We start from the raw sequence: 24,482 nt of genomic DNA, 5'->3' as shown, positions 1-24,482 counted from the left end.
TTGTCCTTAAAATAATTTGTTTATTCCATATTGAAACTCAGAGTTTAGTCAGAGACACTCGGTCAAGTGGAAAGTTGTGACCTCCATTCATCTTCCAACCATCAGACCAACAGAAACACTCAGTCTCCAACCGGTCAGCTACACGACACGGAGAATTTGTGAATGTGTCAGAAATCAACGCATCACACACACAACTTTGACTGAGACAAATTATCCGTATGCTGAATTTCTAAAAATATCTATGGTAAAAAGCTAACGAGCCGAAACAAAAGCAAACATTCTCCAAACCGGAGGCCATTTTCATTATAAGACTAAATCTCCTCACCATCTTCAGTTTGAGACACATTCATGTCTGAAAACTAAATTATTTCCATACATCAGAGCCTTGAAGAAAAATAAATAGAAGAATCCATGGTGTATGTAAAATATGTCTTTCCATCAAGTTCTTATTAGATACATTCAACACTTATCTCAGTGCACCAACGTTGTGCATAAAGTCTCTCTAAATGGTTTAATCTGCGTAAAACAGAATAAATTACCTCGGCGTTCCCCTCGGATGTGTGTTCGTCTCACTATCGGTTATGGTAGAGAGACGGGAGTCCACACTGTAAGACTGCAGAGTGTCTAAACAGATAATTATTCCAAAAATCGTGTTTTTGTCAAGTCGGTCCGAGTTCAAGCAGTTTATGATTGCTTGTGAGAATCTTTCGTTTCGAGACAGTGAAACTCAAATGGACGTAAAATCGGTCACTTCATCTCCACAGTCATTTTCCTGTCAGAACGAGGAACAAAATAATGATCTACTGGATCAGATTTAACATGCAAAATGCCCGAAGGAAGGGAAACCAGCAGGTTGATTCTGATCTGTGAAGAATGGTTTCTGGGTTTGTCACCATTTTTCACACTGAGAGGTTCGGCTGCATTAAAACGTAATGACAAAAACAGAACTGACAGACAGTGGTGGGCACCGCGAACTGAAACGTTAGCAGCGCTAACCCTAAAGCACTAATCACAAGAAATTAGCTCCGCTAACTGTAAAGCATAAGATATTTAGCAGAAAGTAATGAAGCGCTAACTTTAATTTATATTATATCTGCATTGAATTAAATTTTGACTCAAATCTGTAGTTTCACAAAGCTCTTAGACGTATTTATGTTTACATCTTGTTTTCTACTTTACGTTTTATTTTGGTCCTGTATAATTACTGTTTTGACAGTTGATAACCAAAACCTTTGACATAGTTGTCAAACATTATTCAACTGAAAGCTTACAAAAACAGTAAAAATAAATTGTCACATAAGAATTTACCTGAAAATGTTTTTAGGGGAAGCTAAGTTTGCTTTATGCTTTCAAAGTTAGCTAATCGCTAAGCTAAGAATGAGCTCCATTATTAGCATGTTAGAATTTAACCAGAAAAATATATTTGGTGGATGCTACGTAAGCTAAAGCGGCAAGCTAAAAAATAGCTCCACTATTAGCATATCAGAATTTACTTGGAAAAATAAATTTAGGGGAAGCTAAGTGTGCTAAGTGTTTTCAAAGACAGCAAAAGCACTAAACAAAACATTAAGCTCAACTATTAGCACATTAGAATTTACCTGAATTTTTTCTTAGCAGAAGCTAAGTGTACTTAACATTTTCAAAGTTAGCTCAAGGACTAAGCTAAAAATTTGCACATTAGAATTTACCCAGAAAAATGTATTTAGGTGAAGCTAAATGCACCAGATGCTTTCAAAGTTAGCAAAAGTAGTGAACAAGAAATTAGCTCTGCCATTAGCACGTTAGTAGAAGTGCGCCCACCACTGCTAACAACTCAACAAAAATACACAAAAGCAGCTAGAAACACGGACCTCTCATGCTAACAAATACTCTGAGGCACATAAATGACAACATCCCAAAAGGCTCACAGGGTTTGATTTTCCATAAAAATGACTGAAAACCCTAAATCTCCCGGAACATGATCAGAACTGAAGACGCCCTTTAGGGTTCGGGTTTAACCTCGTTACGAAACGAGAAGAAGAACTCCAGTCGTCTCGAGTCGTGAGTTTGTGACCGTTTCAGATTTTCCCATGAGACCAGATGGAAAAGGTTGAACCTCAAAGAAAAGCTACTGAGAGCTAAAGCAGTGACGTCGCTATAGGCACTAGAACATTTACAGCACTAGCGGCTACGTTAGCCGCCACGCGTTCAGTGGATATACAAGGCAGTCTGTTTAATTTAGACAGGAAAGGCCATGTGTTCACAGCAGAAGCTTCGTTTCGCCTCCAACGTTTCGTTTTCTCCGACCTGCTGCTGAAAAGTGCGGTCAAAAGGTGTGCATAACTTGGAACAGATGAGACAAAAATGCAAGACAAATGACAAAACTAAGACATGGATGTGTTCCAGCTCTGAACTTCAGGACTTTTCGTCCCGTTTCCTGTCAGGAAGCGGAGCAGTTTATCCGAGCTGGTCCTCATACTGCTTCCTGAAGCAATCTCCAGCGGGGAAGAAATCCCAGCATCGCTCCTGGTACATTTTCCACACATACGACTCCTGGGGGAAAAAAATGAAAAATTAAAATTAAACAGAATTATAAAGCTTTGGAAATAATAACAACAGCAAAGGGAAATGACTGACCTGTCCTGTGTGTTCTGTTTCATCCTTGTTGATGAGATACATCAAAAAGAACCTGAACAAAGGAAAATAGCCACTCTTCACTGCAAAAACACAAAATCTGTTTTTTTCAATTATAACATGGGAAAAAAAGTCCTGTTATAAATGAAATAATCCACCAGTGGAACTAGAACTACTAATCAGTATTAATGATTTATTGACTTAAAAAAATCTACACAAACCCCAGAAAACTTGCTAAGCCTGGTGGTTGGAGCAGTCATTCATCCAGAGGCCCGCCGTGTGTTTGAGTTAAAAAATGGTTAAAGTTGACAGGAAATTTGAAAATATCACTTGATAATTATGTGTAACTGAATGATTAATATCTGAACACCAACTATAAAGTCTTAAAAAAATGCAAACATTTAAAAAAACTTAAATAAATAAGAAGTTGGTTAGCCTGGTGGGGACACAGGTAAAGCCTGGTGGCCCGCCAGGCTTAGAATACACTGAGGAATACCCTGCTATTGTCTTGCAGAAAAGTTATTTTAAGTTAGTTTAGTCTTATTTAAAGTGGAATAACCCATCTCCACTACAAACTAGACCAATCTTTTGTACCCAAAGACATTTTGCATGTAGATTTTGTTCCCAGAAATTGAAAAATCTTCCTATAAAATGTTTGATTCTGAGATTTTAGCTTCTCTTTGGGACTTTCATGCTACAAATTACTTTGGTACACTACAAAAACAGAAACTATTACCAAGTATTTCTGGTCTAGTTTCTAGTGCAAATTTTGAAATAAGACAGAAATAACTTAGAAGTCACTTTTCAGCAAGATATAGGAGCTTGTTTTAAGTCAATAATTCTTGAATATTGGTAAAATATTTTTTTTAACCACTTTCTTACCTGGTTTAACTGGCCACCTGTAACATTGGCCTATTTTTTTAAGTGAAATAATCTGCCAGTGGTACTAGTACATTTTTAGAGTTAATATTAAGGAATTATTTACTAAAACAAGCTCCTATATCTTGCTGAATACTTGGTAGGATTTAGTGTTTTTGCAGTGTGTTTAGAGATTCCTCCTCACAGAATAAGCAGATTATGGATTAAGATCAGATTTTAGCTCACATGTAGTTGGCCAGGTTGTGCTCCTCTAAGGTGTGCGTCTCAAAGCCGTGCGGCGTCGTGTCAAAGTAGTCGCTTCCAATTCCACAGATGAAGCATTTGGTCTGAAAGGGAAACAGGAAGTTCAGACTAAAGGGCCTGAAGGCGGCAGAGACAGGGCTAAGGTCAAAGGTCAGGGGCTCACCTCCATGTCCTCCCTGACCTGCTCCTGCTGGTCTCTCAGCTCACCGAAGGCGTCAATGATCAAACCTGCAGCCAGAAACAGGAGGATGGATGGCAGGACGTACATCCAACCAGCATCCAACCAACCATGAAATACATCCAACCAACCAGCATCTAACCAGCCATGGCATACATCCAACCAACCAGCATCCAACCAGCCATGAAATACATCCAACCAGCCATGAAATACATCCAACCAACATCCAGCCAGCCATGGAATACATCCAACCAACATCCAACCAGCCATGGAATACATCCAACTAACATCCAACCAGCCATGGAATACATCCAACCATCTAACTGTGATATACATCCAACCAACATCCAACCAACCATGGAATACATCCAACCAACATCCAACCAACCATGGAATACATCCAACCAGCATCCAAAAAGCCATGAAATACCGCATACCAACCAAAAGATGCATCCAACCAGCAAGCAAACTATGAAATCCATTCAACCAACCATGAAATACATCCAACCAACATCCATCCATCCTTGTTGTTATTTCTTTACCTAAAAACCGTTCAAACCGACTCATGAATCCTGATTCACCAAAACTGCATTTAATTTGATGCTTTGCTAGTTCTCTATTTAATATTTTTTCATTTCACTGAAGCCTGAAACATGAAAATTCACCAACTGATGACGACCAAACATTCAATATCTTTAGTTTATAATGTCCAACATAAAGTCATTAACTTTAGCCTCTTCGTCGTTAGCTTTTCGCGTTAGCCTCTCCCACTCACCCTGGATGATAGCCAGCAGGATGACGATGACGAAGAAGAAGAAAGTGATGTCAAAGACGACTCGGTAGAGCTCGTACTCATCCCCGGCCGGATCCTCGATTTCATCTCCGATGCCTCCACCGGCGCGCACACCGACGTACATGTGGAACAGGTAACACTACAAACCAGGAAATGGGGAAAAATGAAGCTAATTAGGAGTGTGAACGTTAAATCTGACAGTTTTAACGTGTTAGTATGACATAACGCAGATTAAACAAACTAAAAGTTTCAACTTTCTTGTGTTGCGTGGTCAGTCTGCATTAGCTCAAAGTTTCAGATGTACAAATTTCACCTCATTGCAATGTTTCATAGAAAATGAAGGGAGAGTTTCTAAATTAACGTTTAAAACAAAATGGCTTCCTTCAAAGCGTTCTGAATATAAAAACCTGGAAAGCTGAGAATCCTCAGACATGTTTCATTTGAGACAATAAAACATTTTTCGCAAACCGTGAATACAGCAGTGGTTTTTGATATGGGCAGTTGCCCAGGGCGGCATCAGAAAGGGGTTGGAACACCGAAGAGCTAGAAACTAAATTATATCTCATCTGTTTGCTGCTCGATGAACCACTACTTGTATGCATGTATAGAAGATGTTTCCCTTAGTTCCTATTAGGCCTGTCACGATATTGTGATAAACGTTAATATTCTTGTTTTAAATAATTTATTGGTAAAAATGGAATAATAATGCAACAACACATTTTCAAAGATGAATTAACTTTAAATTCTAATAAATATTTAACTCTGTAACTGGAAGACATTTTAAATATCCAAAATAAACAAAACGACCAAAACAGTCTCTGTAAGCAAAATGATCCTCCACAAAAAGAACTAGTTTAAACCGAAGCATCAGACTGAAGACTTTGTCACCCAGTTTTAGGTAGAAAGAGAAAAATAATTTATTGTTTTATAATTCATGTAAATGATTGAGTTTTTTTTATTTATTATGCGATTAATTGATTTATTGCTTAGGGCTAGGCTAGACTATATTACATAGGAAATATGATAATTGTTTACATTTTAATTGGTTGGAGTGTGGCAGACTGCGTATATTTAAATATAGATTTAAATATGCAAAATTTTATTAATCATAATTAATCTGATTAATTTTTTAAATAAATTGATGGCTCCAGTTTATTATTTATTATTTCTTTTCACAACAAAACGCTTCATTGCAAAAACACAAAAGTATTTTTGGTCTAGTTCCCAGTGCAAATATCTTAGTGCACACGAAATAAGACAAAATTAACTTTCAAATAACTTCTTAGCAACATATGGAGGCTTGTTTAAGTAAATAATTCCTTCATATAGATTTAAAAAGTATTAATCCTACTTTCAAACATTATAAGTGAAATAATCTGCCAGTAGAACCAGAACTGGGTTGCTAGGTAACGGGCTGCACTTGGCAGGGGTTGCTAGGTAACGGCACAGTTTTCCCATGTAACAAGTTAATTTAGCTGCCAATGTAATTAGTACTTTGTCCATTAATGTCAAGGAATTAGGAATTTACTTAAAACAAGCTCCTATATCTTGCTGAAAAATGACTTTTAAGTTGGTTTTGTTTTATTTCAACATATTTGCACTAGACTAAACTGACTGGCAAGGTTTTGTGTTTTTTAAGTGTTGTTTCCCAGAGCTGATCTCCACTCACAGTCATCATGTCGTCGCACTTCATGTCTGGTTCGTCCTCGTCCTCGCTCTTGTTGTAGAACTTGCGGAAGAAGTTGAAGGCCACCACGGTGTAGAGGTACACCACCACAGCCAGCAGGCCGACCGTCATCACCAGCTGCAGCAAACACTCGGGTCAGACACGGTTTTCACCTCTAAACCCCACAATGCACCTTTAACGGGCGCGCCACCTGTTTGCCGTTGTGGGTGACGGAGGACAGAATGGTCCGCAGCGTTTTGACGCCCATGGCGATGTCCAGGAGATGGCAAGCGAAGAAGAAGTTGTTGTAGTGTCCAAGCATGGACATCAGCATGTACCAGACCAGGTAAAGGAATGTCTGAGAGGTGGACGAAGGAGGATTAGCAACATCAAACCTGATATTCTGACGTCCAGGCGGCTAGTTTTACTCACATTGTCAGTGAAGACGACCCCGAACTTCCAGATCTGATATTTGATGTCAATAGATGTTATCCTGGAAGAGAGAAGGAGAGATGATTACCTCTTGGTCTGTTCTGATTTAAAGGGGAGCTATTATGCTTCTTTGAACAGTTTAGGATAGATAGATGGCCTATACAAAACATATTCATTACATTTTTTTCACAAAATCATTCTTTGATAACAAGATTTCAGTGCTTAGTTCAACCTATAATGAGCTGTTTTAGGGAGTCTTGTGACTTTAAATCCAAATAAGCTGCTGCAGGCCACGCCCCCAACTCAACGTTTACACTCATGATTACCAATCGGTAATTATTAATAATTGGTAAGTTCACTAACGGTCTGGAAGTGTCTCGCTGCAGTGTGACTAAACTATTGAGAGATTTTTGAAACATCTCATTTTCCAGAAACCAAAAAAAAACCAAACATGAACTTTTAGCCAAAAACGGCAGGATGTTTGTTTAAACACTGGGTTGTTTTCAGAAGCAGTAGAAACCAAAATGGAAACCCAGAAGTCTAAATTAGCTGTGAGTACCAGCTGAACATGGAGGTGTCCGGTTCGGGTTTCTTCTCGTGTGTCATGGCGCTGACGTCCAGCGACGCCAGGTCCATGCCCAGCAGCTCGGCGATTCTCTCTCTGCCGTAGATGTCGCCGTATTTATCCAGAACCTGGACGTCACGCGGAAATGTTTGGGTTAAAGTAAATTAAAATTCAAAAATACTTCATTGACGGCAAAGGAAAATTAAATGTTGTTGTAACTCATTTTAATTCAAATTCTTCAGTCATTGTAGATAGCGATACTTAAACTCACTTTTCTCTTCACAAACTTGTCCCAATAGTTATTTGGGAAGGTTCTGTATTTAGGTAAAAGAGTAAAAAACACTTTAATCAATCTCATTCTCCTTAATTGCAGCTAAATAAACTATATAGGGACATTTTTGGGCATTTCTTACGGCGTGTTAAGGACCAGTCTGTCCCACTGGCCCTTGATGTCATCGTCTTCCGGCTGCTCAGTGACATAAAGTCCATCAAACTCCAGCTTTCTGGCCAGCTCCTTCTCTCTTTTAAAGATAACCAGAGGAACCTGAAGGGACGCAGAAGACACGATGAGGCTAAAACCAAATGTTTCGGTGCAGAGAAGGAGGAACGGCCCAAACCTTGAGGCAGTTGTAGCCGATGATGCAGAGGAAGGAGATGATGGTGTGGACAATGGAGAGGAAAGACAGGGCCGGCTCCATGTAACCGGTGCTCTCTTCCAGGAAGTAGTACAAAGGGCCCTCTTCGTCATCATCTTCCCCACCTTCCTCCAATCCAGACCCATCTTCCTCGGCGCCGGAGCCTTCGAACAGGCCGGAGCCCTCAAACAAACCAGAACCCTCAAACTCCTCCTCACCTGGAGGAGAGTCGGACACCTGCAAAGGTCCAAAAGGGAAAGAGACGCCAGTCCTTTTGGGGGGAACCATCGATACGGGACTGGAGGTCATGTGACCTTTGCTATGCATCGAGTCAGATGAGAAAATGAAACAATCACACAAAGAATCTGAAAAAAAGAGTCTCAGTGTTTCCACTGACTATATAATTGCATAATTTGACATTTCAAAAACAAACATATGAAAACATGTACATTAAAAAAAACAAAACGTCACTCGCTACCGCAGCTAATCTGCGATGTCAAACCCAGCAACATGTATCAATGGGGATACATGTTTATCATACTGGATAAATAAAACTATGTAAAGTCTACATTTACTGACCTTGTAGAAGAGCAGGATGAAATTCAGAGCGAATGCGATGAACAGAGCCAAAAACCGCAGGTTGTAGAAGTTACGAGAGAGGTAGTTCTGGGAGGAAACAGAAATCAGAGCATTTAATGAAGTAAAATCAGACATTCTGAATTATCAACGTTAGATTTATGGCTTGCATCTCCGATTAGGTGCTGCTGTCGTAAAGACGGAGAGCGTCTCACCATGAATTTAATCCTCTGCACCTCCAGCTCGTTCCACAACTCAAAGCCGCCCTCGGCAGGTTTCTTGTCCTTCTTGGTTTTTGTTTTCACCGTTTTCTCCTCAACCTCCTCTGGTTCTTCTTCCTTCACCTCGGGTTCTGGCTCGGGTTTCTCCGACTTCTCTCCATTCTCAATGCTGAGAAAAAAAAACAGACCGGCTTGACATCTGATAACAGAAGCAACCAGAAACGTAAACATTAAATGGGACCTATTGCGCATAAATCACTTTTTGCACGTTTTATACTTCCATTTGGGTCTTAAATGCTTCTAAAAAAACAATCAGCTGTTTTTTGGCTATAAGTTAATGTTTCCTATTATCTGAAAAATGAGCAATCTCCCAATAGTTAAGTCACATTCCACAGGAACTGCGCCGTTACCTAGCAACCCCAACAAACCTCCCCTCGTCACCTAGCAACCTGTCCAGAGTTCTAGCTTGTTTTACCGCTGTATGTGCTGTACAATGGCTGCTAGAAAAGACAAATGTTTTTTTGTTGACTTAACATCCGGAAACCTTAATAAGCTGCTGCTTATTAAGATTTAAAGTGACAGGCCATAACTCTACCTAACCTGTTCAAGGAAGCATAAATAGGTCACCTTTAAGAAAATCTGCAGATAAATCAAAGATGATCATGGTTTTTAGACTTTAGATTAAATATTAGACAGGCGGCTCTTTATCTTTCCACCTTCAGTAGGTTTTAAACTCACTCGGCCTTTTCCGTTTCCTGGGGAACCTCTTCTGCTTCTGCTTCGACTTTCTCCTCCTCTTCTTGTCCTCCCACTGCAGCCAGCTTTGAGTTAAAGTAACAGAAGATTTGTGCTCCAGTTTATGTCTTAATAGCAAAAACATTTTTACAAAATAAATCAATACCAAATTCAAGTTTATTTTTAAAACTGGGACAATACGCACTAATGAACATTTATATGTAACTAGAATGTGTGCATTTCATATGAAAATGCAAGTGTGAATGCTCAATGCTCAATGCTGAATGCTTTTGGTGAAAATGGCAAAAGCGTTTGAAGCCGACCTGAGACATGAACTGTGAAACGCAACAGACATTTTATATTAATTCTCAATTCTACCACAGGATGAGCATTTATATGGGGGAGAAACATTCATGAAAAGCTGAATATCATAAAAGTATGAAGGTTATGAATGCCAAGAGATGTAGCCGGCATTGGGAGAGCAAGCTGAATGGTATAAAAGTTGAATGGTGAAAATAGCACAACGTATGCAGGAGAAGAAAAAACGTAGCGAAATTTACGGAGCAACTAGAATAAAAATAAGAAGAATAAAGAGAAACAGGAAAACAAGAGTGTGAATGCTTCACATTCTTGTTTTCCTGTTTCTCTGTAAATAGCCACGTAGTTCCATATTTAGTCCCACTGGCAGGTTGATTGTATAACACAAAAAAATACAAGGATAAAAAACACAAATAACACTAATACGAAATACATAAAAGCACATTAAAGTCTATATATCCTTACATATACTCTATATATTGACATGTATGGCTTTCCAAGAGCCAGTTCTTACATTTTTTTTAAAATGAGATGAGAAATTAAAAGTTATTTATGTTATAATGAATTGTATTCCACACTGCAAAAAGACAAAATGTTACAAAGTACACTGCTCAAAAAAATAAAGGGAACACTTAAACAACACAATATAACTCCAAGTAAATCAAACTTCTGTGAAATCAAACTGTCCACTTAGGAAGCAACACTGATTGACAATCAATTTCACCTGCTGTTGTGCAAATGGAATAGACAACAGGTGGACATTATTGGCAATTAGCAAGACACACTCAATAAAGGAGTGGTTCTGCAGTTGGGACCACAGACCACTTCTCAGTACCTATGCTGTCTGGCTGATGTTTTGGTCAGTTTTGAATGTTGGTGGTGCTTTCACACTCGTGGTAGCATGAGACGGACTCCACAACCCACACAAGTGGCTCAGGTAGTGCAGCTCATCCAGGATGGCACATCAATGCGAGCTGTGGCAAGAAGGTTTGCTGTGTCTGTCAGCGTAGTGTCCAGAGGCTGGAGGCGCTACCAGGAGACAGGCCAGTACACCAGGAGACGTGGAGGAGGCCGTAGGAGGGCAACAACCCAGCAGCAGGAACGCTACCTCCGCCTTTGTGCAAGAAGGAACAGGAGGAGCACTGCCAGAGCCCTGCAAAATGACCTCCAGCAGGCCACAAATGTGCATGTGTCTGCACAAACGGTTAGAAACCGACTCCATGAGGATGGTATGAGGGCCCGACGTCCACAGATGGGGGTTGTACTCACAGCCCAACACCGTGCAGGACGCTTGGCATTTGCCAGAGAACACCAGGATTGGCAAATTCGCCGCTGGCGCCTTGTGCTCTTCACAGATGAAAGCAGGTTCACACTGAGCACATGTGACAGACGTGACAGAGTCTGGAGACGCCGTGGAGAGCGGTCTGCTGCCTGCAACATCCTTTAGCATGACCGGTTTGGCAGTGGGTCAGTAATGGTGTGGGATGGCATTTCTTTGGAGGGCCGCACAGCCCTCCATGTGCTCACCAGAGGTAGCCTGACTGCCATTAGGTACCGAGATGAGATCCTCAGACCCCTTGTGAGACCATATGCTGGTGCGGTTGGCCCTGGGTTCCTCCTAATGCAGGACAATGCTAGACCTCATGTGGCTGGAGTGTGTCAGCAGTTCCTGCAAGATGAAGGCATTGAAGCTATGGACTGGCCAGCCCGTTCCCCAGACCTGAATCCGATTGAGCACATCTGGGACATCATGTCTCGCTCCATCCACCAACGTCACGTTGCACCACAGACTGTCCAGGAGTTGGCGGATGCTTTAGTCCAGGTCTGGGAGGAGATCCCTCAGGAGACCATCCGCCACCTCATCAGGAGCATGCCCAGGCGTTGTAGGGAGGTCATACAGGCACGTGGAGGCCACACACAATACTGAGCCTCATTTTGACTTGTTTTAAGGACATTACATTAAAGTTGGATCAGCGTGTAGTGTTATTTCACTTTAATTTTGTGTGTGGTTCCAAATCCAGGCCTCCATTGGTTAATAAATTTGATTTCCAGTGATGATTTTTGTGTGATTTTGTTGTCAGCACATTCAACTTTGTACAGAACAAAGTATTCAATGAGAATATTTCTTTCATTCAGATCTAGGATGTGTTATTTGAGTGTTCCCTTTATTTTTTTGAGCAGTGTATATTTGATCTAGTTTCTAGTGAAAACATCTTAGTTCACTTGAAATAAAACAAAACTAAATTATAAGAACATTTTCAACAAGATATACAAGTTTGTTTTAAGTGAATAATTCTTAAATATTGATACAAAAGTTCTAGTTCCACTGGTAGAATGTTCTAACTAACTGCACCACTAGTGCAGTTAGTTAGTTTTAGTTAGTTAGTGCACTAACTAAGTGCAAGTGTAACCAAGCACTTGGCCTGTGCTTGGTTACAGGCCAAGCACAGCCTGTAACCTGGAAACCCAGTTCTAGTTTCACTGGCAGATTATTTCACTTACAAAACATACGAGTTTGTTTTAATAATAATCCCTTAATATTTATGAAAAAGTAACTCCATTAGCAGATTATTTTGTTTTCCCCACGTTATCTGTGAAAACAATCTGCCAACAAAACAAACTTTTTATCAATATTATGAAATGCTATTGATAATTTAGAACAAGCTCGTACATCTTGCTGTAATGTTAGATGTAAATTTGTTTTGTCTTATTTCTCATTTTGTGCTTTTTTTTTTTTTTTACTGTTCAAATAGCGATGAAATATTTTATGAGCCAAAACAAAATCTTGACACTTTACCTTTCTGTACCAGTTTAGTCGTTCATGTTTTTGGAGTACCTTGGCAACGATGATTTTTGTATAAAAATACAAGAATCACTTATTACCCAATGAATGTGTTCATAATCACAATACAATACAGCTTGAATTCTGCACCTCAAAATTCATCAAAGTATGAAAAAACTGAAACTACTACTATAAATAATAAAACTAAAACTAAGCAATATTTAACTAATAAAAACTAGCAAACACGCTGTGAAAAGCTAATTAAAAACTAACTGAATTAGACAATAAAGTCATAATGAAGTGAAACTGACCTATAATGATAAAACCAGAACAACTCACCAGTTTCCTCTTCAGCAGCGGCGTTCCCTCTGGAGTTGGAGGCTCCTCTGTTGTCGTTTCTCCAAAATCTCCGAGACCTCCCGGTTTGTCATACCCAGGCAGACGCCCACCTTCCCCTTCCTCGCCATCCTCTTCTTCTTCCTCTCCTCCAGCCGTGTCCAAGTGGTCCGTACCCCCGTCCGCTTCCTGGACCTCTCTAGCTCCGGGTTCAGGTGGCAGGTCTCCATGCACCTCGTCCTGGGTTGGATCCGGCATGCTGGCTAAGATCTCGGTGACCGTCATCTTCTTGGCTCCCTCCACCAGGCCGCCACCGAACAGAGCCTTCCAGATGAGCGTGAAGAAGCCCTTGCACACGTTGTAGACGAAGATGAGGATTCCCATCAGAACCGTGTAGACGAACGTCACCAGTCCGATCACCATCTCCTTCACCGTCATCCTCCGGAGTTTGCGGTACTTGCGCCGCAGGTTACGGAAGGTGAACATGCCGAAGAAGTTCATGACGCTCTTGAGGAATTCAGCAAAGGCCGATGCCGACTCCGGAACGGCAGCCTCGCCGTTGCCTTCCTCGCCCTCTCCAGACTCCGCCTCCTCTCCGCCGCCCTCCTCCTCCTCATCGTCTTTCTCTTCCTCGCCGCCCTCCTCGGGCTCAGAAATGGACGCTGCGATGTTCATCTCAAAGATGGTGTCCTCGCAGAAGTTGACGAACATCTCCATCTTCTCGCTCTCGCAGCCCTCGTTGACGACGTCAAAGATGAACTGTCGCTTCGACTCCCTGACCTGCGGCATTTCCCACTGGTTCCTGTTGGCCTCGCTGATCTCAAAGTAAATGCGCTCAATCTTCCGGCTGGCCCCCATGATCTCGATGCGGCCGAGGAAAGGCCGGAAGTAGTTGAGCACGCTCTCCGCCTGCTCCAGGAAGTTCTGGAGGCGTGTGTCGTGGGGCACGTGCTCAGACAGGTTGGTCAGCAGGACAGCGATGTTAAACCCGATGTCTTTAGCCGGTTCCTGGAAGCGATCTGCGAATTCCTCAAAGTTGATCATTTCGTTCTCGTCGGCCTCAGAGCAGGAGAGCAGGAACTGGATTTCTGATGGGGAGTACTGCTTCTGACTGTCCATGGCCTTGGAGAAATCCTTCTTGGAGATGAGTCCGCGCGGATCCGTCACATAGTCCCGGAAGGCGTCGGACGCCACGATGTCTTTGAGTTTGAGGAACATGTCGAAGAACTTGAGGATCATCTCCACGTTGCTGGAGGACTCCACCAACATGTCAACCATTTGCCTGGCAATGGTGCCGTTCACAACATTACCTAAAAGTAGCAAAGTGTGGGAAAATATTAGGACATTTCAGTCAAAACAGAAAGAAAATCTGCAGCTAGAGAGCCAACCTTCAAGTAGAGACAGCAGCATGACCACCATGTCCTTCTGCAGATCCAACAGCTCCTTCAACAGGCCGATTTGACTCGAATCCTGCAAGATAAACGCACCACCAATTTTACATTCAACTACGTTTTACGGCTTAACTGAAAGATACGGGTCCTTCCAGTGGTGGGCACTGCTAGCTAAAATGTTAGCTGCGCTAACCCTAAAGCACTAATCATAAACATTAGCTACACCAACACGGTATGTAGTGGAAGCTACCAAATACGTTTTTAATCTTGAGTAATTTTTTGGAGGCTACTTTTTACTTTTACTTAAAAATATGATGAAGTATTGACACAATTAGTTGAGTACAATTTTTCAGTACTATGCCCACCTGTGGTTGTCACACACACTCCCATTCTTTCACCAAAGTTTGTTGGAACCAAGGTGATTATGTTTCACGTGTGTGGGCAAGGAAGTGATTGAAACAAATAAATTAGGTGTTTTAGTTCAGTCACAAGCACTTTTTTATGCCAGAAAAATTCATTTTATTTTTATTCAACAGCTTTGAAATCATTGAAATGAGTTTATTTGTGTTTGTAATGTCAAGATTAAAATTTTTTCTGGTACTAAAGAGTGATAAAAGATGGCACCGCTAACTAAAAAGTTCTGCTAACGCTAAAGTGCTATGCCAACACAGTCTTTAGTAGAAGCTAATGCTAAAGTGCTAACTTCAAATCCAATTTTATCTGCCCTGGAAAGTCTGCAGCCAATTTAATTGTGGCGTTATAATGAGTTACATGTTCTGTAACGCCCTTAGGTACTGTATTTGTGTTAATATCTAGTTTTATTTTATTCATGTATGTTTGTGCTAAATGTTTTCAAAGCTAGCAAAAAAATAAAATGAAAAAAATTAGCTCTGCTACTAGCATATTAGCTGAAGTTTCCCGCCACCGCATAGATAGATGGGGGAAGCTAAGTGCGCTAAACATTTTTAACGTTAGCAAAAAAATTATCTCCACTTTTAGCGTGTTAGCATATTAGCGGAAGTTCATATGAACCACACTGAAGTTTTTGGTTGTAGCTCCCATTTAAGTATGTATTTATTTGAATCAAAATACTTACAAAAGCTCAAACATAAATGATGAGACACGTTCAGGTTCTCCTTCAAATAATCTGTTTATATAACTTTTAAACATTTTAAAAGTTAGCAAAACAAAAATTGGCTCCTCTATTAGCAGATTAGTGAAAGTGTGCCCACCACTGGGTGCTTCTTTTGAGAAAAAGAGAATTTGTCCAAATTCTCTTAAATAGAATTTGTATAAATATAAATCACTACCTCAGAGTGTGTTCTACTCCAAAAATGATCCTGGGTTTGCATTTATAGACAAAGAATATCCATGTTTAGCATCACAAATATTACAATTAAATTAAATGATGGGAAGAAGGACAAAAAAATAAAATATTGCAATGCTGTTTGTGGAAAAAAGGGCTGCAGGATGGAAGAAATAAGCAACTGATCAGTGCATTACCAGAAAACGAGAGGAATAAATCAATGTTGCAGAACTGAATGCTGAACTGTAAACAATGGTAAAGCATGTTTTATCCTCGAAGAAGTGTGACAGAACTGGGAATGAAATGTTTGCTGGAATAACACAAAATCTTACGACATTTCGTTGTCCAGGATCAGGGTGCATCTAACAGGATTACACATATTTTATCAGATTTAAACCATTTCACATCTTGATAAAGAACAGAGTTCACAGACTATTTAAGAATTGAAAATAAAAGCAGCAAAACAGAAATAAAAATGTAAATTTCTGAATGTTATCACTAGATGTCACCCTGTCAAAATAACACATTTTGCTGAACAATAGACTATGTCAGTAATTACTGCGATAAACAATAATAATATTGTTTTCAAGTGACACATTGATAATGTTATAATAATGCAAGTTTGTCCTCTCAAGATAGTTTAAATATCCAAAATAAGGCACAACTAAAAACAATAAACAAAAATAAAAACACCACTTAAAACCAAAACCATAAATAAAACAGACTATCATGTCTCTGAACAACATTGCCCTTAAATATTATTAATCATCAGAATGGAAATTATTGAGCTAATTTTAATTAATCATGCAAGTAATAGATCAATTGATTATTGTGAGAGTTATTAAATGACTTCCTGTATTTGGTTTTTCCTCACCTGTGCCAGTTTCATCATCATATGAGCAAAAACATGGAGGAAACCCACAACAGCGTCCCACAACCTGCTGTGGGCCAGAGACTGCTGGTTACCAGTGCAGGGGCCCTGAAACACACAAAACATCACACCGCATGTTTTTAAAATGAAATCTTTTCATCTTTCTGACCCAAATTATTCTATAGACATGTTGCAGGGTGACGTCTTTCGACATCTCCCTGCTGGAGGGCAAAAAGCTGCTCGCTGACGATGATTAGCATTGGATTTAGCTGTTAAGTTGTCAACAAAACGCGCTAAAATCATAAATGTGTTTAGCGTGTCGTGCTGTTGCTGTTAACACCATGACAACTCGATAACAAGGTCAGGAAAAAGTTTTCATTAAACCAAAAATAGCGAGGGAGAGGGAAGTGGGTCAGCTATGCTAGCTTGACTATGGCAATTTTAACATGTAGATGCACTGCAGAATTATGTGTTTCAGTTAAGTAAAAACAAAACAAACCAAAAAAAAGGTAGAGCAAGTGTTTAAATCAGCTAATCATCCACTGCTGTGTTAGCTTAGCTAGTAGCTGCGGTAGCTAATCTGCCACACCGATCACTTATTAATAATTGCAAAATAAACAAACTGACTGAATGATATGAATGGTTTTGAGTTGTTCTTCTGTGTCATTTTTCTCTTTGCTGTGGCGAACTGCACTGAATTAATACTACATACATCTCCAGGTTTCATTTTGTTAATGAAATTCTTGATGGAAAGTAAAAGAATCGTATTTTTGCCCTCCAGCTTTGCGCAAATGCGCAAAATTTTCAGATGTAAACAATAACACACAACATGCCTTCAACATTCAGAGCTAATTTAATCCACATTTAGGAGGAATAAAACTTAGCTTGATTGTTAGTAGTGCCTCACCTGGATGTACTCAGTCAAGCTGTTGAAGACTTGTTTAGCCACAGTCATGGCTTTGGAGAAATTCCTCTTTCCGGGCTCGTCGATGATGTCTTTCCCTGAGTAGTACCAATAAAAATCGCTGATGGACTCCTGTACATGGAGATGATATAAAGTTATTATATTATTGTTATTTCTGCCTTACAATGCAAAAACACAAAGTCTTACACAAAAATCTACAGTAAATAAAAAAATTAAAACTTGATCCTCTAGGATCCAGAAAACTTGCTAAGCCCAGTGGTCGGGGCGCCGAGGCGGTCCACCGGCGATCCACCGGCGGTCCACCGGCGATCCACCGGCGGTCCACCGGCGGTCCACCGGCGGTCCACCGGCGATCCACCGGCGGTCCACCGGCGGTCCACCGGCGGTCCACCGGCGATCCACCGGCGATCCACCGGCGATCCACCGTGTTTTTGTATTAAAAGATGTTAATAGACAGGAAATGTAAAAATCTTACTGGGTGATTATATGTTACGGCAAGACATCGCCAGTGAAACGATATTTAAACCCACAACTTGTCTTAAAAACAACAAATCAAAAAACACAATTAAAATGAATATCAATTATTTTCACTTTTGTTTAATCCAAATTACGTCAGCAGCTCCATGAGGCCCCCAGAGCTTCAGGGGCCCATAAATGCAAATATTTTATCACAGATAAATAAATGTAACATTTATTTATTGAGATGATCAATGCTGCTAGATTTGATTTAATGGGTTCAGCATATATAAATGTTGCAATCTGGCTTTTAAAAAAAAGAGAAGCAATTATTTATTTATTTATTATTATTTTCCTAAAAACATAAACAAGAAACGCTTAGCCTGGCGGTGGGGCTCGTAAAGCATGGCGGGCTGCCAGGCCTATAATACACTGGGGGACCCTGATCCTGGTACTGATATTTTAAACTGATTAAAACAGTTTGATTTATTTTTACAGGTTTAATAATAATAAAACCACTCTGAAAATATAAAATGAGTAACTGTACTTTATATATGTTTAATTATATCAAACATACTGTATATAAAAAGTGTTATTTACTACCTTTCAGTTCGGTCACTGATACACTGCAAAAACACAAAATCTCACTAGTATTTTTGTCTAGTTTCTGATATAAATATCTTAACCCGACTGACGTAAGACAAAATGAACTTATTGTGACCTGGAGTCGAAGCAGGTAGTCCACAGTGCAAATGATGACGTTGATGGTTGTCGTGCTACCTGTCTGAGTTCTCAGGTAGTTCTGAAAATCTGAGCACAACAGAACCAGAAATGGGATTTTGGTAAAAAATGTACCAATGATTTTATTAAGTGTAACTAATATGACGTCAGTTATTTTTACCGTTGTTGTGGCCTTCACACAGGAGCTGCAGGAAGCGGAAGAGGTCGCACGTAAACTCATCATCTGCCATCACTTTCTCATCTGAGGCAGAGTAAGAATACATAATTAAATATGTAAAATATCATAGGAGAAATGTTGTCCTACTGGAAAAAGGAGTGACTACAATTGTTGTAGACAATATGAAATATAAAAAAGTTTTTAAAGTGGGTTATTTTCCTCTGATTGAATATGAAGTAATGAAAATAGATTTATTTTTTACACACTTTTACCAAGGATGCTAGTAAATATCACATCATAACATTTTGTTCTGATTAGCAAAAGCTAGTAAATTTTCACCAAGAACTCTGTACCAGTTAGTTTGTCAGACTTTTTTTTTTTTTTCCTTTTTCTAAACTCATTTAGCAGGAAACGATGCAACAAAATTCAGGCATGGACCAGAACGAACATCACTTAAAAAACACTCAACAAGAACATAAAAAACAGATAAATGAGGACACCAACCCATTGAAGACCGGACGGGAAAACAGAACCATCAGAGGTTTAGACGGGTACAAACAGAACAGCACACCGTCATGCAGGACAGATCTACTGCACTCAAATACAAATACAAGGATGCTCTGAAAACTCCTTTACCCTAGATAGAAATACGTAAAAAGCATCTTTTTGACTTAAAGCTGTCAGATTTAGCTGATAGCAAACCAACAGACAGCTGAGTCCTTTACAGAAATGCACAAACATCGCTAATTTAACAGAAAACAGAACACAAGCAAAAGGTGGAAGGATGATTTTAATACAGCAGCACAATTTTGTTTACGGTTAGTTGACAATTATTTCTGTATATTTTCTCCTTTTTGCTAATATTGCTGACATTTTTGTAGATTTTTTCTCACTCATACGAGTTCCCTGTTATCATTCACACACTTGTCCAGATCAATAAAATATGAAGCCAAAAAAACAAACTTATTGTTGGACAAAAGTTGGAATAGTAAAGCTGTCCAACATGTGGAAAAAATAAAGTTTTTTGCCCAACTTTGAGAATGCCACATGTGGTGAAAACTCTGCACTGCAAAAACACAAAATCTTACCAAGAACTTTTTAGTTTCTAGTGGAAATATCTTAGTACAGTTGAAATAAAACAAAATTATCTTACAAGTAACTTTTCAGCAAGATACAGGAGTTTGTTTAAATCAGTAATCCCTTAGTATTGATGACAGTTACTAGTTCCACTGGTAGATTATTTAATTTATAACAAGACATTTTCCCATGTTGTAAGTTAAATTATCTGCCAAGAATTATTGACTACACCTTGCTAAAAAAGTTAGTTGTCAGTTTTGTCTTATTTCAAATGTAATAAGATACTTTCACTAGAAACTAGACAAAAACTTGAGAAGATTTTGTGTTTTTGCTTCAACTGAACTGTAACTATTTTTGCAAAGATAGTTACAAATAAAAATCAATGATTGTCACTTGGTCCATCACATAAAATCACATAAAATGTTAATCCGAGTCTCCTTAAAGAACATTAGAGGTGGTGATATTAGCTTTTTGATGCAAAATAAAGCTATAAATAGTAATCTAAGTGTTTTTATCTACGGTGGCCGACAGGTGCAAATGCGCAGCAAAAGAGAAACATGCAAACAAAAAAAAAAACACGCACAAATTAAATGCGGCAAGCAAAAAGCGAATAAAATGCAGCAAACAAAAAGAGAGACGCAAACAAAAAAGAAGACACACCCGAATGAAATGCAGCAAACAAAAAGTGGTGAAAACGGAAGTGCTCCAGACCACTAGGGGGAGTCAAAGAAAATAGTATTCATTTCTATGGGACCAGATGCAAGATTCAGAGAAAGAAATTTGAAAGAAAGTAAAGGTATCTCTCTGAATCTTGCATCTGGTCCCATAGAAATGAATACTATTTTCTTTGACTCCCCCTAGTGGTCTGGAGCACTTCCGTTTTCAACACTTTTTGTTTGCTGCATTTCATTCGGGGGTGTCTTCTTTTTTGTTTGCGTCTCTCTTTTTGTTTGCTGCATTTTATTCGCTTTTTGCTTGCCGCATTTAATTTGTGCGCGTTTTTTTTTTTGTTTGCATGTTTTCTCTTTTGCTGCGCATTTGCACCTGTCGGCCACCGTATTTATCAGCTGTTTATCAAACATGTTGATAAAACGACTTCTGAAGGTCTGGAGATCATGACTGACCAACTTTTCATGCACTTAACTTCCTTCAGATTGTTTTACCCTGAAAAGGGAGAAACTGATCATTTTTTCCATTTTATCCAAAACGAATTAAATAATTTGGCCTGTTTAAAGTAGCATTTTTATTTATTTATTTTGTGCATTTCTAATAACTTTCTTGCTCTATTTCCCCCACAAGAGTTGAATGTAGGAAATATTACAGAGATAATTTCCTGATTTGATACAGCTGTTAGGATCTGCCTGACGGCTACATTTGGTTCAATTCCCACCGCTACTGCACTGCAAAAACACAAAATCTTACCAAGCATTTTTGTCCAGTTTCTAGCAGAAATAGCTTATTGCACTTGAAATAAGACAAAACTAACTTAGAAGTAACTTTGTTTTGAATATTGATTCAGTTCTAGATCCACTGGTAGATTATTTCAGTTATAAGAAGACATTGTTCACATGTTATCAGTGAAATAATCTGCAAATGGAACTAGAACTGGGTTGCTAGGTTACGGCCTGGGCATAGCTGGGGTTGCTAGGTAACCATGGAATATTCTACCAGAGGAACTAGAACTTTTTCTTCAATATTAAGGAATTATTGACTTAAAACAAACTCCTATATCTTGCAGAAAAGCTACTTATAAGTTGGTTTTGTCTTATTTTAAGTGTACTAAGATATTTTTTTTGTACCAGAAACTAGACTGAAAATACTTTTTAAGGTTTTGTGTTTTTACAGTGTGCAATTCATTTCAGTTTTAAAAACAGGAGAGGAAGACTGAACTTCCTCCTGTGACTGAGATTACTGGAGTTACAGTAGATCTGAGATAAAACACTCAAGGATGAGGATTAAACTTTGCAATCACTGCAGGAAAACGGCAAAGATTAATTTCATTGATTCCTTGAGTGTGAAATGAAATGCATATTAATTTCACAGCAATTAAAAGACTAGTCATGTGATTAGGAGCCAAAAAGAGAGAGAAAGAGATGACAGGGAGGACAGGAAGGAGAGAGAGAAAGAAAATTTACGTCAGCGAAGTTTCATTTACCACGTTCTAGCTTCTTATCTGAGCGCAGAGAATTGGCGTGAAGGAAGGACATGAGAGGTAAAGGTTCGTAAAATGAACAAAATGGAGGGAGAGAAAAACAAACAGAGACGCAGTGAGTCCAGAAATCTCAGGACTGGCAGTGGATGATAAAAAAATAATAATTTATAAACATTAAAGTCAGTGGTGCACTGCAAAAACAAAATCTTACCAAGTATTTTTGATTTAATTTCCAGTGGAAATATCTTTGAAACTAACAAATAACTTTTCAGCAAGATTTTATTTACTTATTTGTTTTAAGTAAATAATTTGTCAATATTGACAAAAAGCACAGATTATTTCACTTGTAGGAAAAATGTCTTGTTATAAATGAAATAATCTGTAACTTTTTTATCAATATTGAGGAATTGTTGACTGAAAACAAAAGCTATGTTGTGCTGAATAGTTACTTGTAAGTCAGTTTTGTCTGAGTGAAAATATAACACGGTATTTCCACCAGAAACTAGACCAAAAATACTTGGTTAGATTTTGTGTTTTTGCAGTGTAGCTCTTTTGGAAGCAGCCGTCCACAAACAGACGCACATGAATGCACACAGATTACACAGCCGGGTCCAAAAATGTCCCAGCAGCATCACAATGCAATGAAAATAAGATGCACTACAAAAACCACAAATCTTTACAAGGATTATTTTTATCTAGTTTCTAGTGTAAATATGTTAGTACACTGAAAATAAGAGAAAACTAACTTACAAGTAACTTTTCAGCAAGATGTACGATTTTCTTTTAAGTGAATAATTCCTTAATATTGATGGAAAGGTTCTGGTTCCACTGGCAGAAAAATGTAGGCCTTTTTCATAAATACTAAGGAATTATTGAATTCTATATCTTGTTGAAAAGTTACTCTTAAGTTAGTTTAGTCTTTTTACAAGTGCACTAAGATATGTGCACTAGAAACTAGGTAAAATTACTTGGTAAGATTTAGTGTTTTGCAGTGTGAATCAGTTTTGTGGTAAAATAGGGAGGATACTCACTGGTTCCCTCCTCTGAAACCATCCCAAGTCCCTCCGCCTTGTTCTGCCTCTCAAACGCATTCAAGTCCAAAACGCTGTCAAGAACAAATTTATTAGCTAAACAACACAAAAAAACCAGAACTATTCTAGTAATCAATTAATCTATTGATTATTCTGACAACTAAATGAAGAATCCACACAGACCTGCAGGTCTGCATCAGAGCCTGAACGCTCAGGAAGAATCCCACGTCCTTTTTGTCCTTCAGGTAGTCCAGCATTTTCTGCACAGCCACACAGAAACACGTTCATCTAATAAACAGCTAAATATCGAAACATTGGTCATTGTTTGAGCTTAATTAAACATTTCCAGGTGAATTTACCTGCTGAACATCACTGTTGCCTCCGTTGAGGATGGAGATTCCCAGTTTGAGTGTGGAAGAAACCATGGCTCCGGGTTCGCCTGGAATAATCCCAACAGACAGGCCAGTTTAATCCAGTTTAATCTGGTAAATATCTCTATTCTTCTTCCTTTTTAGAGTTTCTTGGTTGACTAGCAACAAGTACTGATGCTAAACACAAGTTGCATTTATGCTACTGTGCTAATAGCAGAGCTAATTATTAATTTACCAATTTTTGCTAACTTTCATAATATTTAGCACTTAGCTTCCCCTAAATTAATTTTCTGGATAAATTATGAAGCGTTAATTTAATGGCTGATTAGTGAAGTTCAATATCTGAACTGATGTTTTTAAAAATAATAAAATGAACTTTTTTGGCACAAAAAGTGCTTTTGACCAAACTAAAAAAGAAAATGTATTTGTTTCAGTCACTTCCATGATAACAGGTGTGATTTTTTTTTTTACAAATAAAAATCAGAAAAAGTGATTGTCACTTGGTCCATCACATAAAATCATCAGGTTTGAAACATCAATAATCACTTTGGCTTCTGCAAACATTTATGAAAGAACAGGAGTCAGAAAATATGTGAAACAAGCAGAGATGGGCAGAGTACCCGAAACTTAGTAAGAGAAGCACAACATATTTTTACTCAAGGTAAAAAGTATCCATCCAAGAAGTTACTCAAGAGTAAAAAAAAGTATTTGGTAAAAGTACTGAGCAACTGATCAAATTATTAACCATTTCATATTTAAAAATTACATCAGCAGACAGACCAAAATATAAAGTTAAGTGGAAAGTTTGGTATTTTAAGGACCAAAATGACAATAATTCGTATAAGTAATACAAAATTACAAAATCAAAGAACAGAAAAAGTTTCCAATTTAGTTTCTTTCAATAAAAAACTTATGAAACTTTAACAGAAACTGCAGGTGTGTGTCTGTCTGGTGAATCTCTGGTTAAAACATGTTTGTTTTCCACTCAGTGGGTAGAAAATCCACAAACTTTACTCAAGTAAAAGTAAAATA

At 38.7% G+C, this 24,482-nt stretch overlaps 1 protein-coding gene across 8 annotated transcripts in view; it reads right to left on the bottom strand.

Annotated features, from left to right (window-relative positions):
- Positions 1-24,482, bottom strand: part of LOC102218820 (ryanodine receptor 1-like) — a 127,378-nt gene continuing 102,896 nt past the window's right edge. For 4 of the 8 annotated variants that reach the window (XM_023351631.1, XM_023351626.1, XM_023351629.1 and 1 more), the window contains 27 exons: positions 23,439-23,518; positions 23,263-23,339; positions 23,080-23,153; positions 22,052-22,069; positions 18,823-18,903; positions 18,643-18,731; positions 17,448-17,576; positions 16,544-16,648; positions 16,002-16,031; positions 15,674-15,703; positions 14,361-14,442; positions 12,976-14,282; positions 9,540-9,622; positions 8,796-8,970; positions 8,584-8,670; positions 7,987-8,241; positions 7,783-7,913; positions 7,641-7,683; positions 7,364-7,497; positions 6,805-6,865; positions 6,584-6,730; positions 6,376-6,510; positions 4,689-4,845; positions 3,899-3,963; positions 3,718-3,818; positions 2,617-2,668; positions 1-2,532 (listed from right to left, as the gene is read on the bottom strand). In XM_023351631.1, coding sequence (XP_023207399.1) covers positions 2,437-2,532; positions 2,617-2,668; positions 3,718-3,818; positions 3,899-3,963; positions 4,689-4,845; positions 6,376-6,510; positions 6,584-6,730; positions 6,805-6,865; positions 7,364-7,497; positions 7,641-7,683; positions 7,783-7,913; positions 7,987-8,241; positions 8,584-8,670; positions 8,796-8,970; positions 9,540-9,622; positions 12,976-14,282; positions 14,361-14,442; positions 15,674-15,703; positions 16,002-16,031; positions 16,544-16,648; positions 17,448-17,576; positions 18,643-18,731; positions 18,823-18,903; positions 22,052-22,069; positions 23,080-23,153; positions 23,263-23,339; positions 23,439-23,518 — 3,824 coding nt within the window. In that variant the 3' untranslated portion in view covers positions 1-2,436. The remainder of the gene's footprint in view (positions 2,533-2,616; positions 2,669-3,717; positions 3,819-3,898; positions 3,964-4,688; positions 4,846-6,375; positions 6,511-6,583; positions 6,731-6,804; positions 6,866-7,363; positions 7,498-7,640; positions 7,684-7,782; positions 7,914-7,986; positions 8,242-8,583; positions 8,671-8,795; positions 8,971-9,539; positions 9,623-12,975; positions 14,283-14,360; positions 14,443-15,673; positions 15,704-16,001; positions 16,032-16,543; positions 16,649-17,447; positions 17,577-18,642; positions 18,732-18,822; positions 18,904-22,051; positions 22,070-23,079; positions 23,154-23,262; positions 23,340-23,438; positions 23,519-24,482) is intronic. The other 4 variants (XM_023351632.1, XM_023351633.1, XM_023351630.1 and 1 more) reach the window with 2 other exon arrangements.

This window comes from Xiphophorus maculatus, chromosome 18, assembly GCF_002775205.1.
Source record: "Xiphophorus maculatus strain JP 163 A chromosome 18, X_maculatus-5.0-male, whole genome shotgun sequence".
Lineage (NCBI taxonomy): Eukaryota > Metazoa > Chordata > Actinopteri > Cyprinodontiformes > Poeciliidae > Xiphophorus > Xiphophorus maculatus.
The sequence above is the reverse complement of the archived record's forward strand: the minus strand, read 5'-3'. Positions and strand labels throughout refer to the sequence as shown.